Source organism: Meleagris gallopavo, chromosome 1 (genome assembly GCF_000146605.3).
Source record: "Meleagris gallopavo isolate NT-WF06-2002-E0010 breed Aviagen turkey brand Nicholas breeding stock chromosome 1, Turkey_5.1, whole genome shotgun sequence".
NCBI classification, from domain to species: Eukaryota; Metazoa; Chordata; class Aves; order Galliformes; family Phasianidae; genus Meleagris; species Meleagris gallopavo.
The window spans coordinates 46,092,461-46,111,311 of NC_015011.2; the positions used below are offsets into that span (position 1 = coordinate 46,092,461).

Below are 18,851 nucleotides of genomic sequence, written 5' to 3' on the forward strand. Positions count from 1 at the left end.
AGAAAAAAAAAAAAAAAAGAACGAGACAAACTTAGTGAGGAAGACTAAGAATTCATCAAGGGCCATCTCTGCTAAAAGAAATGAGACTTCAGAAGAGAAATTTGAACTTTTGAAGTTCTTGTAGGTCTACCAGCAACTTGTAGATAGTATAAACAGTCGGGTCATTATCCATCTTGGCAGATCTTGTCCAGATGGTTTTCACTGGTTTTGCTGAAGAGCTTTTGTATAATTCAAGAGAAGGATGTCAAATTTAGGTAGTAAATCAGCGATGTTGACATCTCTTAATGTCCTGAAGGTGTATGAGTGCTGATAACATTTGAGGTAGCTACTTTGTTTGGATCTAAAATTCTCTACCATCTAAGGAATCAGTGATAGTAAGTTAAACAACTACCATCTTTGCCATTAGGAACGTCTAGCCCCTCGTTTTATGCCATGCAAAACAGAAATAGATTTGTACTTCACTTAGGCTGATTTGGTTTTTTTAGGCATATCTAGTAGCATAGCCACTTCTACTGGCTGATAGCTTGTGGGGACCTATGGTCCTCCTTTGGTTTAGTAGAGTTGGACAGAGTAGAAGGCAGGTGAAATGATATTGTGAGATTACCCTCACAGTCAGTTCACTTTGCTTGGCTTTCAGAGCTATTTCCCATCAGCATTTGCAGTTTATATTCTGCCTGTAATTGAACTGTCCCCTGAGTTCATGAACTTTACTCTCAGAAGCAGTCGCTCTGAAGATGAAATCATTTATTGTCCTATTTGTAGACTGAGTTTATGTCATTATTTATAGTTGCAGAATTCTTAGGACTTAAAATTTTTAGAATGATCTTCTCAAATGCTGGTGGTGCTATGCTTGCTTGTCCTTAAATGCATAAAATTACTCAACTCTCATCATTCTGCACATTTTATGTCATCTATCACTTAGATTTGGGTTTCTGATTCACTCTTGAGTCCAGAGGTGCATAGACTCATTTACGGGTCCTGCAAGTCAAGATGTCCAACTGTTTGTGTTCCTTAAAAGTGTTAAATGTCACAGAAGTGATAAGGATACATATGAAACATTTCATGTACAATACAGCACCACACTGTCTAGTGAGAACTCTTAATCATCTGTTGCTCAAACAGGTTATCTATGGTGGCAAACTGCTGCTACTTACAAATGATTGAAATCCTTATTCTGGTGATTTTGTACTACCTGCTGAGAAGACATTTCTACTTTCTGATTTTGAAGTCACTGCTGTTTAGTTGCACGTCTCCCAGCAATTCCTATGCTCTCCCATACAAATACAAAGCACTGTTTTTATTACGGACAAATGCTCTCCTGAGCATATGCTTGAGACATGCAGGAGGTTTGCAGACCTGTGTTGAGGACTTCCGGTAACAGTTTGCTGTACAGAGAAGGGATGTACTGTCTCCATGCTTCTCGTTTGAAGATACGCTCATAATACTACTGTCTCTGGCAAGAAAGTAGTCAGTGGACTCTGGCACTATTTGCTGTGTTTTTCTTGGGTCTTTGGGGGTCTTACAGAACCTACTGAAGGCACAGTACCAGACAGCATTATATTTGTAAGTCCTGCCTTGTTTAGTATGAGATTTGAGGAAGAAGTTAATCTGTAAAAATCTGATTTGTCAAGATGATACCACACTGTTCACTGTAGGGCAAGCCATTTTATTTTCAGAACTCCATCTTGTACTGGTGCACTTGTTTCTATTCCTGATCTGAACTTGATCATCGTAACTGAATTGTATCTCTTTGAGCACTCTTTCTCTTCCCCAGAACAAACCAATATCTCCTTTATTCTGAGACTTTGAGAAGTTCTTTAAGTGAAGCATACTATAGGATTATTCTATATCTATCTATATATATATATATGTAAATGTTAAAACTCAAGAAAATCATGACTATAGCTAGTTTCAAATGACATTACTAAGATAGGTCCTTACTCATTGTCATATGATCACTAAATGTTCAGTAAGTGAAATCTGCATTAAGTTTTCAGCATTACTTATGAATGGAATAAATTTGAAGAGCAGTACAATCTTAAGCATTGTTCTTAAAGGATAATGGGAGTCCTTATGATGTTTTCATGCAAAGCACTGAAGTGTGTACTTCTGATTAATACTAGATATCGTACAAGTTTAAATTCCTTTGTGATATTAAAAACAGGTTCTAGAGAACTTGATGTTTAAACTTGCAATACCATCTACTGAAGTTGGCCACAGTGTGTTTTCAGATGTTGTCTCAAGTATAGTGCACTTCAGATGCTAGAGTTGTGACTTACTAAACTTGAAAGTGGATCTTTGTTTTGTTTGGAGATGTACTCAGAAGACTATCAGTTCTAAGAATTTTCTGAGTGGCTCTTTCAGTATCAGAATACATGTGTTGAAGCCAAACCTTATTTTCATGTGCCACTGTAGGTCATACAGTATGACAGTGTTTTGTATTCTAGTATTAGTGGAGCGCAGTTAGGTAAGTTAGCACATTTTTTGTTGGAGATTGGAATCTTTGGTTATTGTAGTGCAGGCTAAGCGCTTGGCTCAGCATACTGCTGTGCTTAAGTTCTTTGCCTCAAATCTTTACCTGAACACACATCCTGTACTACTCTTCTTTTTTGATTATTTCTTCAGTGTTAGAAACACTTGGAAGTTTGTTCTATACACCTGCTTTTGCGCCTTAGCATTGCTTTGTACATTAAGTATGAAATATAACTTCATAAGTGGGACAAGTAAGGAATATGGGTGGCTTGGGGTAGTAGTCTGGGACAGAAGACTGCACTGTAGTCTAAATGACTGGGCTAAAATACTGCCTTTATAGCAATAGATGCACACTCTACATGAATACAGCAGTCTTTCTAGGTAATATCAAGGACCTTTCTCTTTTTGGTCGTTAACTTTGAAATTATAATCTAGTGTTGTGTCTGTTTGAGAAGTCGTCTGTAGATTATAATCTTAAGGTTTGAAATGCACCTTTGTCCAGGGAAGACAAAGTCCAAGTTTCAAACTGATGAATAAGCATGGCAAAAAAGCTATCAAATCAGTATGCAGTTAACTGTTTTGAAACCTGTCTTTTTGCTCAGAGAAGGTAATATGTAAAGATGGAGTCATGTAATGGTGTTGCTGTTGTCTTGGGTCACTGAAATTATGTTTATACTTCAATTTCTTATCTTGTAGTCTTCAAGTTTGTTAATACAGATTTGAGTGCATCAGACAACTAAATATGATTTGTATGTGCAGAATACTTTCACTCTAGTTACTATGCAATGTTAGTGAAATCTTAATGGGATGTGTTGGCTGTCATGTTGCAGCTGCTTTTAATGTTGCCAGATTGACTAGGCAGCTCAGTTAGAATGTGGCTCTTGCTTTCATCAGTATCATGCCCATAAATAAGTGTACTTTCTGAAAATTTGCAATATTTACTTAATATGCTACTTTCATGGTTGGGCATAACAATCAGAACGGTCCGATGGTGGAATGAAATGTATGTGTCAGAATGTCAGGATTAATGACTTTCAAATATGTTGTCTCCTATATGGGTTATTTTTAATTGTATCTGTTGTATCTAGCCATATCCAGAAGATCCAGCAGTGTACAAACCACTCTCCCAGGAAGAGCTGCAAAGGATAAAAAATGAAAAGAAACAGAAACAAAATGAGAGGAAACAGAAGATATCAGAGAATCGCAAACATTTGGCCAGTGTACGGGTTGTACAGAAGAATCTTGTCTTCGTGGTAGGGTTATCTCAGCGCCTAGCAGACCCAGAGGTAACCACTTAATATCTGTTGATCTTGCTCTTAATTTGCTATCAAGAAACTACTGGGAGAATTCTTGTGCACTCTTGTCTGTGTCTATTGGATACTAAATAAAGAACTTTCAAAAGGCTCCTTGATGCTGACTGAGGCCTGCTTAAGGCAACTACTGAGCTTCCTACTCCAGAATATTCAAGGTCAAACTTAAACAGATTTCAAGCAGCCTGATCTAATTGTAGATGTCCAGCTCCCCTGCAATGAACGGGGACTGGATGATCTTTTAGGGTATGTTTGAGCTCAAAGAGTTCTGTGAGAATAAATTCACAAGTGATTTGTGTCTTCTGCTTTTGAGAATACGGATGCTTTATTTTTTTTAAGGAAATTGCTCTTTTTAAGGAATACAAAGAACCTGTTAAGTGAAAATGAGCTTAAGGATTTTTTTTTTGTTATTCGTTTTATTATGCTGGATCTGCTGGCAGTACACAGCTCTGTCATGCACAACCTATTCTAAAATGGGAGCTAGGTCAGATTATAAAAAAAAATATAAGGGTAGGACAAGACTATTAAGTACAGAAGAAAAAAGCCAACAGCTAAGGCATGCCTAGAAGGAACGTAAGGATCATGTCATTTGAAGAAAAAATTAGTAAGAGGAGGACCCAGAAAAGAGGATCGTTACTCTGTCATCAAAACTAGCTTAAACTTAGAATGTGAAAATAGTCTATTACAGGATAAGATGTCTTTGAAACTACTGTGCCAACTTGTATTCACCTGATCGGACTAAACTGTCTGGAGTAATCTCAGTGTAAGTGAGGAGACTGAGAACATGTTATGTTTTGGTAGACTGGAGAAGAGCAAGTAGAAAGCTGCTTATAGTGGAAGGGAGAAAAAGATACGAAGGGAAGAGAAATACCTCTTAAACCACTGTGATTTTGATAATAACACAGGAACCAGTTATTTGCACTTGCAAACCACTGTTGACATTGGCTTAGTGCTATTATGATTAAAAGATGTATTAAATTTTCTTCTATCCAGGATAGTAGATTTCGGAGTTAGAAAATAGTGTACAAACTTGTTTTTAACCCTTGGCAGATTCACACTAGCTTTTTGGTGTAGTAAGTGATAGGGTTTATTAGATTTTGTAGTGGTCAGTATTTTCACTGACATACCAGCTGATAATGAGTATGTACTGAATGTTGCAGCACCTAGTGACATGTTTTCCACGAAACCCAGCTTGAAAGAAAGAGGCTAAAAAAAAAAAGTATTATACATATCTACTTTAAATTTTTGACTCCTATACAAATAGATGTGAGTTGGAAGGGGAGACTGGCTGCTATTTACTGCTTCTGAAGATAGATCTGTAGGTCATCATAATGGGAGTACAGGTGAGTCCACTCCCATGTAAATTGTGATGGCCATTCTGCCTTGTATTATCAAGAATGTAATCTATAAGATGCTTCAAGAAATTCTTCCAGGACTGAGTCTCCTCCTCTAAAAGTAAAGTTTCCTATTTATTTCCGTGGAAACTACAACAGATACAAAGAGTACAATAACACTACTTGATAGAAAAAAATCTCAGCTACAAAACAGTATTTTTCAACATAGTCACCACTTACAACTGATGCACATGGATGAACTGATGGAGACACTCTTCATGTTGTGGTGTGATGGCTCTGTGTGGCTGTCTGGAATCTGGCTTGTCTTCCAAGTCATTGTTACCACTGCTGAAACACACCACCCACCACTCACATTCACTGTGTAGTCTCCATAAGCATTCACCAAGCATCAGTGAATGTCAATGAATGCAATTTGTTTCTCATGAAAGAATTCAATTCTACTCCTTTGATTCACAGATGCTTCCACATCAAGCACTGTTCTGTCAGACTCCTCTCTGCTGCCATCTGTGGCACGGCAACAAAATGTAATGGCCTGTTGGTGGGAAGGTCTGACCTCTGTTGCCGTACCACCACCATCTGCCTCTGACATTGTGGGCCAACACAAAAAATAATAGGAGGCATTACTTTTGGAGCAACCCTTGTATACTGTCTTTGTATACTTAGTCTAGTTTTCAAAAAGGCTACTTTAATTGGTTTACTTTTTCTCTTTGGAGTAGAGCAAATGAGTCAGAATTCAGAATTTTGTTCCTGGCAGTTAATATGTTTGAATGCAAATTCAAGGTGATTATTTTAAGATTGAAGTGAATATTATTTTGAATTTTTCCTCAGATTATAAAATAGGGAGAGCAAGATGCGCATCACCAGAGTAGGGTTTGAATACTCTGGATTTAAAAATAAAATAAAAAACAGAAGAAGATAAAACGTAATATCCTTCCTTTAAGTTCTTTGCTTTATAACAGTGCACTCTGTGTTGTCCATAACTATGACTCTTATGGGAAGCAAAACTCCATCTACTTGCTCTCTTCCACTTTAACAAAAAGCACATCTGTACTGCTCCTAGTTGCACAGATACGCAGACTATTGATAAATAGTATAGCACTTTAACTTCTTTTTCTTTTTGTAGGTTTTGAAACGACCAGAATATTTTGGGAAGTTTGGTAAAATACATAAAGTTGTAATTAATAACAGCACATCATATGCAGGCTCACAGGTAAGTTTGTAGAGGCTCTTGTCATTTCTATTCCTCTGGAGAAAATACGTTTGTGCAGAGTGAATGTAGAGATCTATTTCTGACTAGGTAGTAGGTTAAAGTAATAAAAGGAAAAAATACAGTGTTATAGAATAAGTTACTGTGCAAACAGTCTGAAAGTTCAGTTGCAAGATGCAGAATAATTAGAAAGATTAAAAATTGGTAGATAGGATGAAAACCTTAAAAGCAGCAGAAACACATTCATTCACTATTCTCCATTTGGGGGTCAAAACACCACTTCTGCTAAGTATTTTTGTAACTTTAAGAAATGTTTTGATGTTTATTCTGTTGTTTATTATTTATGCATCACATCTAAATTTCTATTTCCCTCATTTTTGTCACTTTTATTTTCAAAAATGTATGGCCTTGAATATACCAATTTTTGTAGTGAGCTGTTGTAAGATCAACTTAATGTTCAGGTCTGTTTGATGAGGAAGAAAAAAATGTGACCTGTTTTCTTTCTAGGGTCCAAGTGCCAGTGCATATGTAACTTACATCCGGTCAGAAGATGCTCTTAGAGCCATACAGTGTGTCAATAATGTGGTGGTAGACGGCAGAACACTTAAGGTAGTAATATTTCTACATTTTCATGCATTATTTGCTATTACATTAAAATCATCACTTCCTGTAAAACGTTATTTGTATGGATGGGCTTGCATTCTTGAACCATGCTATCTGTATAAAGTTTACTGTGTCATCAAGGCTACTCTTGTTTGTCTTTGTTGCTTTGTATTTTCATAAAAACTCCTTATTTAGACTTGCATTTATTTTTTTCCTACTGAACTTAGTTGCTTTATATTGCACGTAGAATCAGTGGGAATGTGAAGGTGTGTGCACAGTCATCTTAAAATCCATGCTGTGATATCACATGATTTTAAGTAGTCTAGAAAAAAAGAAAAGCCTCTCAAAAGTTCTGTGGAAGTGTAGGATTTTTTCCTCTTGGTATCTGTGTAAATGGATATAGAGGGTAACTTGGCCAAATTAGTGTCTACAGAAAATTTTGGTTAACTTTCATTTCCTGATCCTGTTATAAAATATTAACCAGTTGAATGCAATGCAAATTCCTAACTACTTCCTCAATTTAGCTTCTTACGAATGCAGATATTTACTGAGACTGCTATTTTGAGATTTATTTTGAGGAAAATGGAAGTACATTCTAACAGTCTAATGCTTGAGCACGTGAATTTCTTGCAGATGGATTTCTTAGTCTATCTGCATCACAAACACAGTGTGTTGAAATTTTTAAAAGAAACTTTTTGTAAATACAGGATTTCTTTCTTCTACTGTTAATGGTATCCTCAACTTCTGGTACTTAATTTATCTAATGATTTCTCTTTCTTAAGGCATCACTAGGTACAACAAAATACTGCAGTTATTTTCTAAAAAATATGCAGTGTCCAAAGCCAGACTGTATGTATCTACACGAGCTAGGAGATGAAGCAGCCAGTTTCACAAAAGAAGAAATGCAGGTAAATATAATGAAAGGAAATGCATGAAATGTGGCACATGTATTTTCTTGCATTTAATTTAGTCCAATTTTTGTATAATATAGTGTTCTGCAGAATGTTATAGAATTGAGTTCCGAGTTAGAAATGATGTTTAGATGCTTTACCAATTAGTTATTGGTAGTGAATAGTTATATTCTGTGTTGCATGCTACCTTTAAATGCTGAGTTCACTTAATATTGGTGAGAGGAAGGTTGAGATAAACTATTCGTAATTCAAATAACATGGAGTTTACTGCTTGCTCTTTCTTCATATCAGTGTTAAGTAAGGTTATTTTAAATTTCTGTGAAAGAGGTTAATACATGCATAGGTTTTGTGTATTTGGTCAGTTACCATGGCTTAACTATTGTGTTGTGATGTGACTATTACCTGGATTGTGTTACATCTGTTAGCCTGTGAAGGGTATAAAAACCATTTGAACATACAGCATTGAAGGTAACTAAAATAGAGCGCGTGTGGTTTTTTTTTATGGCAACATTGACAAAGAAATGCTTATCTAAAGCAGAGAAGCAAGTAAATGGATAGCCTTAATTTCTCAATAGTGGTATGTTCTGAAGTCTTTTGAGTTTGTCTCTCTGTGTGAGCTATGATACAGATTTTAAATTCAACCTTAAGTATGCATCCGTGTTGTAGTTTTTACGTATGGTCTGTCCATGAAGCAGATGGTCAACACTGTGTTAGCATTAGTGTACAGGTGGTTGTTGCGTGCTACACTGATTTAAGGCAGAGAATAAGGAAGAATATATATTAAACAATTTTTTAAATAGTAATTATTTCTGAGAATTTAAATTTTATTTTTAATTCAAGAAAATATATCCTGCTTGTACAGATGAATAGTTCTTGCTCTATATATCTTTTCAGGTGATTAGGAATAAGAACTAGGCTTCTAGAACTTGCAAACCAGGCAACTTCCTCTGTTAATTTTTCTGAATTTCTACCACCACTTACATCTGTTAGTAGACAGAAACGTGCACTCATGTGTACAGACTCTTTAGATTCTTATAGAGCTGTCAGTCGTGAATTTATTTAATCTGTTTTGAACCTGCATATACCATCATGTCCACAGCTCTTTGTCCCAAAATTTCACTATCTATTTTGTAAAGTAATACTTTTTTTTTAGTAGTGTTAAACTGGTCATCTAAACATTGGTAAAGCAGTTTCTCCCTTTCAGTGGTAATTTTTATTGTTCTTCTCTATACTCTCTGTATAGTTAGTTATAGTTATAGAAGAGTTGTAGTTGAGATGCAGAGACTGGATGCATTATGTTCATGATGCAAAGGCTGCAAAGCTAAATGTTGTGATCCTCCATCAGAATCTTTCCTTATGATGCCTAGCACAGATCTGGTTGATTATGAGTGTGTAATGAGCTAGAGATTTCAAATCTATTGACGGTGTTTTCAGTATCTCTGGGTTTTAAAGGCCAGTTCAGGGGCCAATACTATGTAAGTGTAGTTTTGGATGAACTTTCCCCAAGTGTGCTACCTGGCGTGTCTCCATGGTGAATCTTTGGCACTCTTTGGCCTGTTTGTTGGCATAGTGGATTTCTTCTGGAGTTCTATATTATCAACGTGGCATTTTACTACCCAAAGAAGTTTGGTATCGTCACCTAAGAATATGCTGTGTTCTAGAATTGTAAAAAAAAATAAAAATAAAAATAATAATAAAAAAATTAAATACTGTGATGAACTGAAAAGAACTGGTAGAACTCCAGGAAGTCTCTGAATGTGAATTTGGCAATTTAGGTTAGATGGGTTAGAGATGATAGTTTTGGCCTCTGCATTAGTTCATATAAATAAAACATTATTGGAAGCCTCTATGTAGGATTTTAATCTTGATTCTTTCTTTCATTTACGTAATGAGCAAGTGAGCTTAGGGCTGGCCTGACATTACTGGCGATAGAATTCAGTCTCTTGCAACTGAACTGTTAATCTGAGATCTCAGTGAATGGTTCTCCTTGCTCAGCTGTTCAACGTTTACAGTGTAGGTCTATGCATCTGAGTAGTAACAGATTGTATTCTTAGCAGGTGACCAAAGAAGCATTTCTAGGGTATAGTGGATCAAAAAAAAATTATATTTAAATGAATCACATTCTAAGAGTAAATCCTTACTTTACTGTAGATAGTAGCTTGGGTGTAGATGAGTACAAAGATGGGTAAGAATGCATGCATGAGGTGTTTCAATGACCTTTTGGGAATTTTTGTAGTGTATCTTAGACATGTTCAAAATCAATCTGTAATAGAGAACCAAATAGAGTACCAAAAACATTGAGATATTAAGTAATGTTTGACTGATTTGAAGGATTTAGTTGGAATGGGGAATGGAATTGCCTTTCTAGTAGCACCCATAAAGACAAGTTAAAGTTAGCTATTTAGCATGTGGATTTTCTTTCTGTTTTGTTAGGTTTTGTGTGTGGGATTTTTGTTGTTTTGAATCTTGTTTAAAATGTAAATTTCCCTGCTTAATTTTTGGAGGCAGAGAAAAAGGAATAGCATTTTTGTAAGCTATAGTGTTTCTCTAGGACAATGTCCATATTGCCAGTACTCTCACTTCCATTCATATCCCAACAAAACTTTTATAAAAGAATGGATTAAGTAATGTACAGGTTGATTTTTTTTTGATTGTACATGTAGTTTGAGAGCCTTCAAATCCATTTTGAGGATTCCGTAGGTAACTCTTGTTTTGAGACTTAAGATTCAAAAGGTCTTAATCTTGACACTTACTCTCTTGCTGAAGGACATCTCTTAATATCTGAAGCCTGTAGATAAGAGCTATTGACTTAACTGTTCAATTTTGCATATTGATTCAAATTATTAAAATACTTAACTTGCAAATAGTATTTAAGTATTTTAGCACAACATTATAGATAAGCTATACTGAAAAATACTCTCACTCGCCAGGCTTAGCATTCTGACATGGGATCAGTCCTCAATTTCTGAAAGCAAGAAAATGTTCTCAATTATTTCAGTTAAAATAATTAAATTCTTCAATTACTAGGCGGAATGATTTTTCATTTACTGCTTGCATGCTCCTTGTCACATGTTAGGTAACATTTGTATCACCTCAGTGTGTTTGTGTTTTTTTTTTTTATTAAGCCTGTATAGAATGGCTTATGTAGGGGAACTTCTGACTGGAAACAAGCTTTGATTTTGCTCACTCTGTCTTCTGATAAGATTGGTATAGTCAATATGTAGAATGCAGACTGTAATCTTTGAGATTAAGCTATTTATGATGTTGAGTTTATATAGTGAAGCTTGTTATCAGAATGGAAGAGTAAGTTTTAACAAGATTGCAACTATTTTTCTGCCTTAGAAGCAAAAAAAAAAAGTGTGTGTGTGTGTATGTATATGTGTATGTGTATAAAAAAAAAAAAAAACTGGCTAAATTCATCTGAGTTATTTCTAGGCAAGCTTTAGATTTGCTGGCATCATGTCAGTACTGAGGTAAAGAAACACTTTTTGAGTCTGTCATGGTGACCTCTTAAGCTGATACAGCTCAATTACTAAGTTTTGGGATGTATATAAATATGTGAAATTAGTGTTCATTCATTGCACGTTCCTCTTGCCTTGTAGGCGGGTAAGCACCAAGAATATGAACAGAAACTACTGCAAGAACTATACAAACTAAACCCCAACTTTCTTCAGTTATCTACGGGTACAGTTGACAAGAACAAGAACAAAGTGACAGCACTGCAGAGGTACGATGCGTAAGTACTGATGCTGCACTACTTGGCAATGTTTTGTTACCAGTTACTCCACAGAAGACATTCTTGTTCCTCTTACATTCCTTAAATAGCCCGCTCTTTTCAGTGTGCATTATGTGAAAAATTTAGGTAACGTTCCTCTCTCTGAAGTTAGAGGCCTGTGCAATGCTTTGTTCTAATACTCATTTCTATCAAGTGTGCTTTTGGATCAGTATTTCCAAGTGAGGCTTTCTTATTCTTAAAGATCTTTCATATTTTCATAAATATATATTGTAGTAATTAAACAACAGATGTTAACTTTCTTGGTAAAGTGTTTGATATATGAATGCAGTCTAGTTGTACAACAGACAGCCTAGTGTCTTGATATGCTTTTCTTAGTTTGTCTTCGTAGCATGACTTTGAGCGCAGTTCTTGTTTTAAGTATAAAAACCTAGGAATCCGGAAGTTCACGAGAATTATTTTCATTGTTTTAATCACAAAATAGCACTTACTGCTGTTTTGTTCTGTTGCAGTAGGTTTTTATTCATTAAGTTATGAAAAGATTTCTGATATGAGCACAGTCATACAAATGTGAATGAAAGTCTAAGGTTGTCAGTCCTCCTACGAATTATCTGCTCAAATCTTATATTTAAGATAGAAGCTATTAATAAATTCCTCTCCTCCTTTTTGTAGGATTCTCATAATAGGATTCTCATAATGACACTGGTAGGGTGAAATGTAAAACTTAAATTGCACTTCATGTGCACCGTGGCCTTGATTGTGTTTTGTGTTGTGGATCAATTTATCCACTGAATTTTCAGATGGTTTGCTGCTGGTAACATTAATACAGAACAGTTGAAAGCAAGAAAGGTAGCACTGTGTATCTAAAATGATGTCAGTGGAGCTTCAATCCACAGAATACAATTCTGAGAATTGGCATACCAAGTGATATGCTGGAATTATCTTCTTGAACCTCTACAGGAAGTGTCATGCACTCTTTGACTGCAAGTGGTCAGGCTTCCAATTTGATCTTTTCTCAAGGATTCGTTACATCTTTTTATTTCTTGTGCATTGGTTCAGTATTGACTTGAAAGGAAGAGTGTAGCAAAGAAAGCAAACGTACTGCTTCCTCCATTGCTTGTGCATTGATTAGTTCAGACTTTGAACATAAAATAATAATAATCTGGCACCTAATTAGATCCAAGCAAGACGAATGAAGATAAGTGGTACCAGATATGAGAGAATGCTCCATCTTAAACAGCAGCAAGTTTAAGCCTTTGAGTAGCAAGTATAAATTGGAGCATGACCAATGCTAAAATTTTTAGCACTTCTGAGGAAAGAAATGGCATGTTTCTCTAAAGGGAACAAGTAATCTGGAGTTGATTTCTGTTTTTACCTGAACAGCATCATCGTACAGAATCTGATCTTTCCTAATGACTAGGCACCATCTTGTGAGTTGCAAAGTATGTTTCTTCTTGCAGCTGGGATTTTTAACTGTTTTCTTAAAATCCTGTCTTATCAGTACAGTATTTAGCTTGTGAGCTGGTAAATGTTTTGTTCTTTACAACTTTGTACCTAGTCATGTTCTTCTTTGTTTTGATTCACTAATATGATCTGCCCGTTTATCAGAGCTTCTGACAATTCTGTGTCAGTCATGTTTCTGGCATGCTGATTTCTTTCACTTAGGAAAAAAACAGTAGTTGGCTTCTGAATACTAGATGGATATTTATAAATAATAATAGGGAAGACAGCATTTCTTAAACTCTGCAGAAATGCTTTTTCAAAATTCTGTTCTTATTTCAAAGTTCCTACTCTGAATTTTTTTTTCCTAATGACTTTTCCCCTAAGAACTGAAACAAATGTTTTCATTTGCTGGAAGAGGAAAAAACACTTGTTAGGCACTTACTGGTCTTTTAGAGAAGGCTTTTGGAAGCATATGATTTTGAACATAAAAGAAAAAAACAACAACAAGAGCACGTACAAAATGCCACATAAGGCTGTTAACTTCTCATTTTGGTTGCAAAACTGATTTTTACTGTGACATTTTCAAGTTGTATATGGAGGTGACTATGTTGTAGCGAACATAAGTGTATTTGAAGTCTATTAATGGATTTAGTCTTGTTATATCTAGATTTATGACTCACCTTTGTGAGTGGGTCATTTTGAGACAATATTAAATTACTACAAGGACGTATAGGTTGTCTTCATTGCTCAATATCCGATCAACTTGCTATCTCTCTTTCAAATGTGTACAAAGCAAGGATGAGATATGTAAATTGGTTAAGAGTCTCATCTGCATGCATGTTGGATAGGTATGTGAGAAAGGGTACAAGTGGAGTAGCAAATCTTTAAATGCTAATAGGCATTTGAGGTTAGCTACTAATACCAGTCCTAACTGAATGAAACAGCTATGAACAGCTATGGGAATCTCCAGATTGACTGTCAACTTATTAAGTTGATCCAGATATGTAGAGTAGGTGTTGGACCATATATTAAGAACATTAATGAAGGGGGCAGTGGAAGAAACATTTAGAAATTACATTTTTTTATTACATACATTAGAAAATACATTTTTTGATAGCTTTTTAGTTACAAAAACAGCAGTTGAACTGCAGTACTTGGGCACTAAAAGTAGCATAATAATTGAAACAAATGAAAAGCTGAAGCTAATGGGAAGAAAAGTGGAGAATGTAAAGATAAACCTCTCATATTGAGACTTTGGGTTGTTATAGTTTTTTTGGATGACAGTGTACTCGAATGCATTTGTTTATAGATGATATTCCAGAGTACTTTAATTTGTATAAAATATAACTATTTTCAGTGATACTCTTGGCTTTGAGTCTTCTAAAATTTTCAGATTGAATGTGCTCTCTGAAATAGAACTTAATAGGTCTTTGTTTGAGAAGTAATTATAGCTTTAAACTGGAGGGGAAATGAGCAGTAACTTGAATGAAAAATGTTCATCTGACTAGTCTCATGGTCCATTAGCAATGCTGTGGACTCTTGTGCAGAAATAAAACATAAACTTAATCTGAGCCAGGCTTGATAGATCCTGGGATGTAGAAGTTTTTTTCTTAAAAATGGTTTAGTTAATGATTTAAATGACTTAAAATACTTATAGGATAAAGCCGGTAACTCCAAATGAGGTATACATAGGTCTGGATACTTGAAACTGTCAGTGGACTTTTTTTTTTCCTGAATGAACATGTTCAGACTCCAGCATTGGCAGTGCAGTTATCTATTCAGTGAAGAAAACTGAGGGTTCTGCCCAGTTTTCTTTCTCCCTTCTCTACCCCTCTATTTTTTTTTTTTAATCATCACCATTTAAATTCTAGTATCCAGATAAATCTGCACTTGTGGTTTATCTGGCGCAAGGATTAATTTCCTCAGTGCTTACAATTTTTAAAACACTTTCTTCATAACTTGAACTCTTCTTTTTTTTTTTTTAACTCTTGCCTTTTTCCAGACCCAACAGTAATAACAAAGATGCCTGGCCATCATTACAGAGTTCAAGTAAATCAGCCAACGGCTTAACAATGGAACACAGGAAAACGCCTCCTATATTAGAAAATGGCACAGACCCAGAACACATGACTCCAGATGGTGCAGACTCAGATTTCGGGTAATTGTGCTGCCTTTTATACTTCAGATAGCTTGTTCTCTCTCACTGATTGGTGTGGAGGGAATTATTCTCCAGTCTCTGTGGTTGGAGAACTGGATTCAAATCCTGATCAGGACACAGAAAGCCAAGCTTGGCTTAGCCCATGTCAAAAAGGCTGATTGGCAGACTCTGCAGGAGAACTCTTGCATTGCCAGTGACGGTACAGGTATGGGCTGAGGTGAACTGCATAATTAGGGCATCAACAGCTTGTAAAGCTGCCTGCAGCCATGCATGGTCCCAGCCAAAACTGAACCCTTCAATTCTGTGCAAAACCATTCCACAAATATAACATGTCAGTTGCTGTACATCAGGAGATTTAATACTAGAAAAACCTTCAAGAGAAGGAAACTTAAGTATTAGGGTTGACTATTTGTTATCTCTTCACTGTAACGTGTTCCAAAAACACTACCGTAGAGGTAATGACTCCATGATTTTTTGATCAGTAACAGGAACAATAAGACAGCACATTCAACTGAGGCTTCTGTGTACAAAGCAAGTAATTCACCTGCCTGCAATAACTTCTTCATTATTGACCTGTATTTTTTTGCCTAATTTTGGTGTCTCCCTTGCATAGAATTGTTTTCTCCTATCGCAAGCGTTGCTTGCACTTAAAATCATACTGTTCCAGTTTTTTACTGGACCAGATTGTTTGGGCCCATTCAAAGGTTGAATGGGAAAATAACAAGGTAAATACTCAATATTTCAAGAAGTAGTGCTGTTGTTTAGGCAGCTGATCTTCATTTTAAGCCTGTATTGAGGTGATACTGAGTGCTGCTGTAAGTGCTACTTCTTAGATGTAATACCAATTCAGCTGAGATGTGGACAGATCCTATGGTTGCATCTCAGTATTAACATGAAACTTCTTCATCATAATTTCTGGAGAGAATGTAGTATATATAAGTAAAATATTATGACCAGTCAGTAATGAATCATGCTCATTCTTGGGGTCTGGAAGCATGTCTTAAAATTAAAGGCTTCTTAAGCAGGTTCAAGTATGATGATCATTGTCTTTCTGCGTCTGTATTGCTATTAACAGTTGCCTGTTGCATAGCTCTAAGCTGTGATTTTGTGACTCCCTATCAAAGGCTTTGAGAAAATATACCAGGCACATGAGCTCTGCAATCAACTTTATTTGATTAATGAAGTCTACAGCAAACTTCTGTGCTGTAGGTATTCAGAAATTAATAAAATAAGGGAGTTTATTCGAAGTGGAAGAACTTTTAAAAATAGTTTTCAACCACCAAGTACCCCAGTAAGTCTTTCCTGGAGTAATACTTGATTGCAAATATTCCTCTGATTTTTCTTTTGTGATCGTAAATACTTGACCTTCAATTACCAATTCAGAGATACCAGTTCAGCGTTCTTTTGCTCCCAAATTGTTTTCATTGATGAGTAGCTTTTATACAATTTTTCTAGAATAGAGAAGAATTAAATCTACTGACTTTAGACTAGTTATTCTTGGAGGGGACGAATAAATATGAGTGGAGGAGCAGATTCTTGAGTTTTGGACTTTGCTTTGTGGCTTTATGCAATGTTATGCTTTCCAGCAGAGCAAGGAGTGTTTGAAAACAAAGTGTAGCTAGAATCTGAAGTCTGCACCCAGTTAAAATGACTTCTATATTTATATTTACTTTTCACTAACAGGTTACACCTGTAATTAGTCACGTTCATAAGAATCTTACCTCTGGTTATTGTCTGTAGGACTAGTGTTTGGGGCAATGCAGTCAGATGCTCGTGTGTATTCTCTTAAGAGCAGATAAAATATTTTTCAGATGAAAATCTCTGCCTTAGAGCTTAAATTCATTGTTGTGGTACTTAGTATAATTAAGGCTGTTCACAAGTGCCTGTCAAATCTTGAATCCCAAGGTGTGCCATTTTAGCTGAGTCATGTTAATTCTCAGTTAATAGCATTCTGAGGTGACTTTCTGCTGTACCTTCTCTTCTTTTTACATTTATTGACAATTTTTGTTATATTTTCCTGCATTTTTTGCTTTCTGTCATAAAAAAATCAATTTTCTCACCTTGGAACTAATTTTTATTAGATAAAGCTTCGAGGCTGATGGGAAGCTTGTCTTAACACCAGGATTAAGTAGTTAATTTAATCCCTTCTTTCCCTAGATTTATTTAGGATTTATATGGGAACTGGAAACTTCGGAATTTAGAAAACAAATCTGTTCCTGAGTTTTACTCCAGTCATAAAGGAGATAGAACTTATCACAAATGGAATGCTGCTATAGAACATAAGTTTTTGGGTTTTTTGGAGTGGCAGAGTTACTATGAAGACATTTATAACTTTTCTTTTGTCCCATAACAGGATACTCCACAAGCAGAGTGGAGAGTCATGGGAAGAAATGTTATATGGCAAATAATTGGAATGTTTACAACTAGTCTCAAAGAGTCGACTTTTTTCTTCTTAACTCCTCCAATTTAATTTTGGTTTACTTCAAAGCTTTTCTATCACTACAAAATCAAACGTTGATATTCACATTAAATACTTGAGTGACTTACTGACTCTTTCCCTTCCCACTTCTGCAGCCCTATCGACAAACCTTCAGATTCCCTCAGTATAGGAAACGGTGACAGCTCCCAACAGGTAAGACAAAGATAGATCCTGTGAACACATGAATTGAGTTTGTTTGGTTTGGTGCAGTTTATGTTATGAGAGGCAAATACTTTCTGAAGTATAGTGTAATTTTAAATAAAACTAAAACGTGCTACTGCTAAATTGCTTAATGTTAAAAATCATACTGAATGATATAACTAAACAAAAAGCAGCTGGAAATTTTGAGAAGAATTTTCAACTGTTAGTGAAGAATATACATAAACTCTCATGACCTAATTGTTTTTCTCCTTTGCCTGTAGATAACAAACAGCGACACACCTTCACCACCACCTGGTTTAACAAAACCCAATCCAGCCATACCCATCAGTTCATCTAACCACAGTGCGCGGTCTCCTTTTGAAGGAGCTGTAACAGAATCACAGTCACTCTTCTCTGACAACTTCCGGCACCCTAACCCCATCCCCAGTGGGCTTCCTCCGTTCCCCAGCTCTCCACAGACTTCAAATGACTGGCCTACAGCACCAGAACCACAGAGCCTCTTCACATCAGGTAGGCACAGCTCTGCACCCAGCTTACACTGCTGTGTATTGCTTGCTTTTGCAACTGATGTCTAAAACTGAACACTGGGGTATATTTTATATCACTCTCTTTGATTAACAGATGTTTATCATGGTTTCACAACAGTACAAATGAATTGCATTGACAAACTTTCTTCTGAAAGAAACTCTTAGAGTTTTCCAACTGCATGGCTAAGTAACCTGAGCATTTGCTGTTTTTCTTAGCCATTTGCCTACTTCTGCGCAGCAGAATTCCAAATTTTCTTAGGTATCCTGCATAGTTATCTGAAGATGAATAATCTTTCTGAAGTGAGATTATATATATTCAGAAAAGATAAAAGTACCATTAACGGCAGTAATTGGAAGGCATAAAATACCACTTAAGTGAAGCATCTTTTTAGATGTACTAGGTGTACTGATACAGTCTTGGGAATGGTTAACAGTATTTTCAAGTTCTCAAATTAGAAATCTGAGATGTGGTAGAAAATTAAATGAAATAA

General features: G+C 35.8%; 1 protein-coding gene across 7 annotated transcripts in view; it reads left to right on the forward strand.

Annotated features, from left to right (window-relative positions):
* CNOT4 (CCR4-NOT transcription complex subunit 4) overlaps positions 1–18,851 on the forward strand; it is a 39,776-nt gene that overhangs the window by 4,194 nt on the left and 16,731 nt on the right. For 2 of the 7 annotated variants that reach the window (XM_010709574.2, XM_010709597.2), the window contains exons 2-9: positions 3,561–3,758; positions 6,261–6,347; positions 6,852–6,953; positions 7,730–7,855; positions 11,461–11,594; positions 15,037–15,192; positions 17,767–17,824; positions 18,094–18,343. In XM_010709574.2, the coding sequence (XP_010707876.1) occupies positions 3,561–3,758; positions 6,261–6,347; positions 6,852–6,953; positions 7,730–7,855; positions 11,461–11,594; positions 15,037–15,192; positions 17,767–17,824; positions 18,094–18,343 (1,111 nt within the window). The remainder of the gene's footprint in view (positions 1–3,560; positions 3,759–6,260; positions 6,348–6,851; positions 6,954–7,729; positions 7,856–11,460; positions 11,595–15,036; positions 15,193–17,766; positions 17,825–18,093; positions 18,344–18,851) is intronic. The other 5 variants (XM_010709583.2, XM_010709605.2, XM_010709590.2 and 2 more) reach the window with 3 other exon arrangements.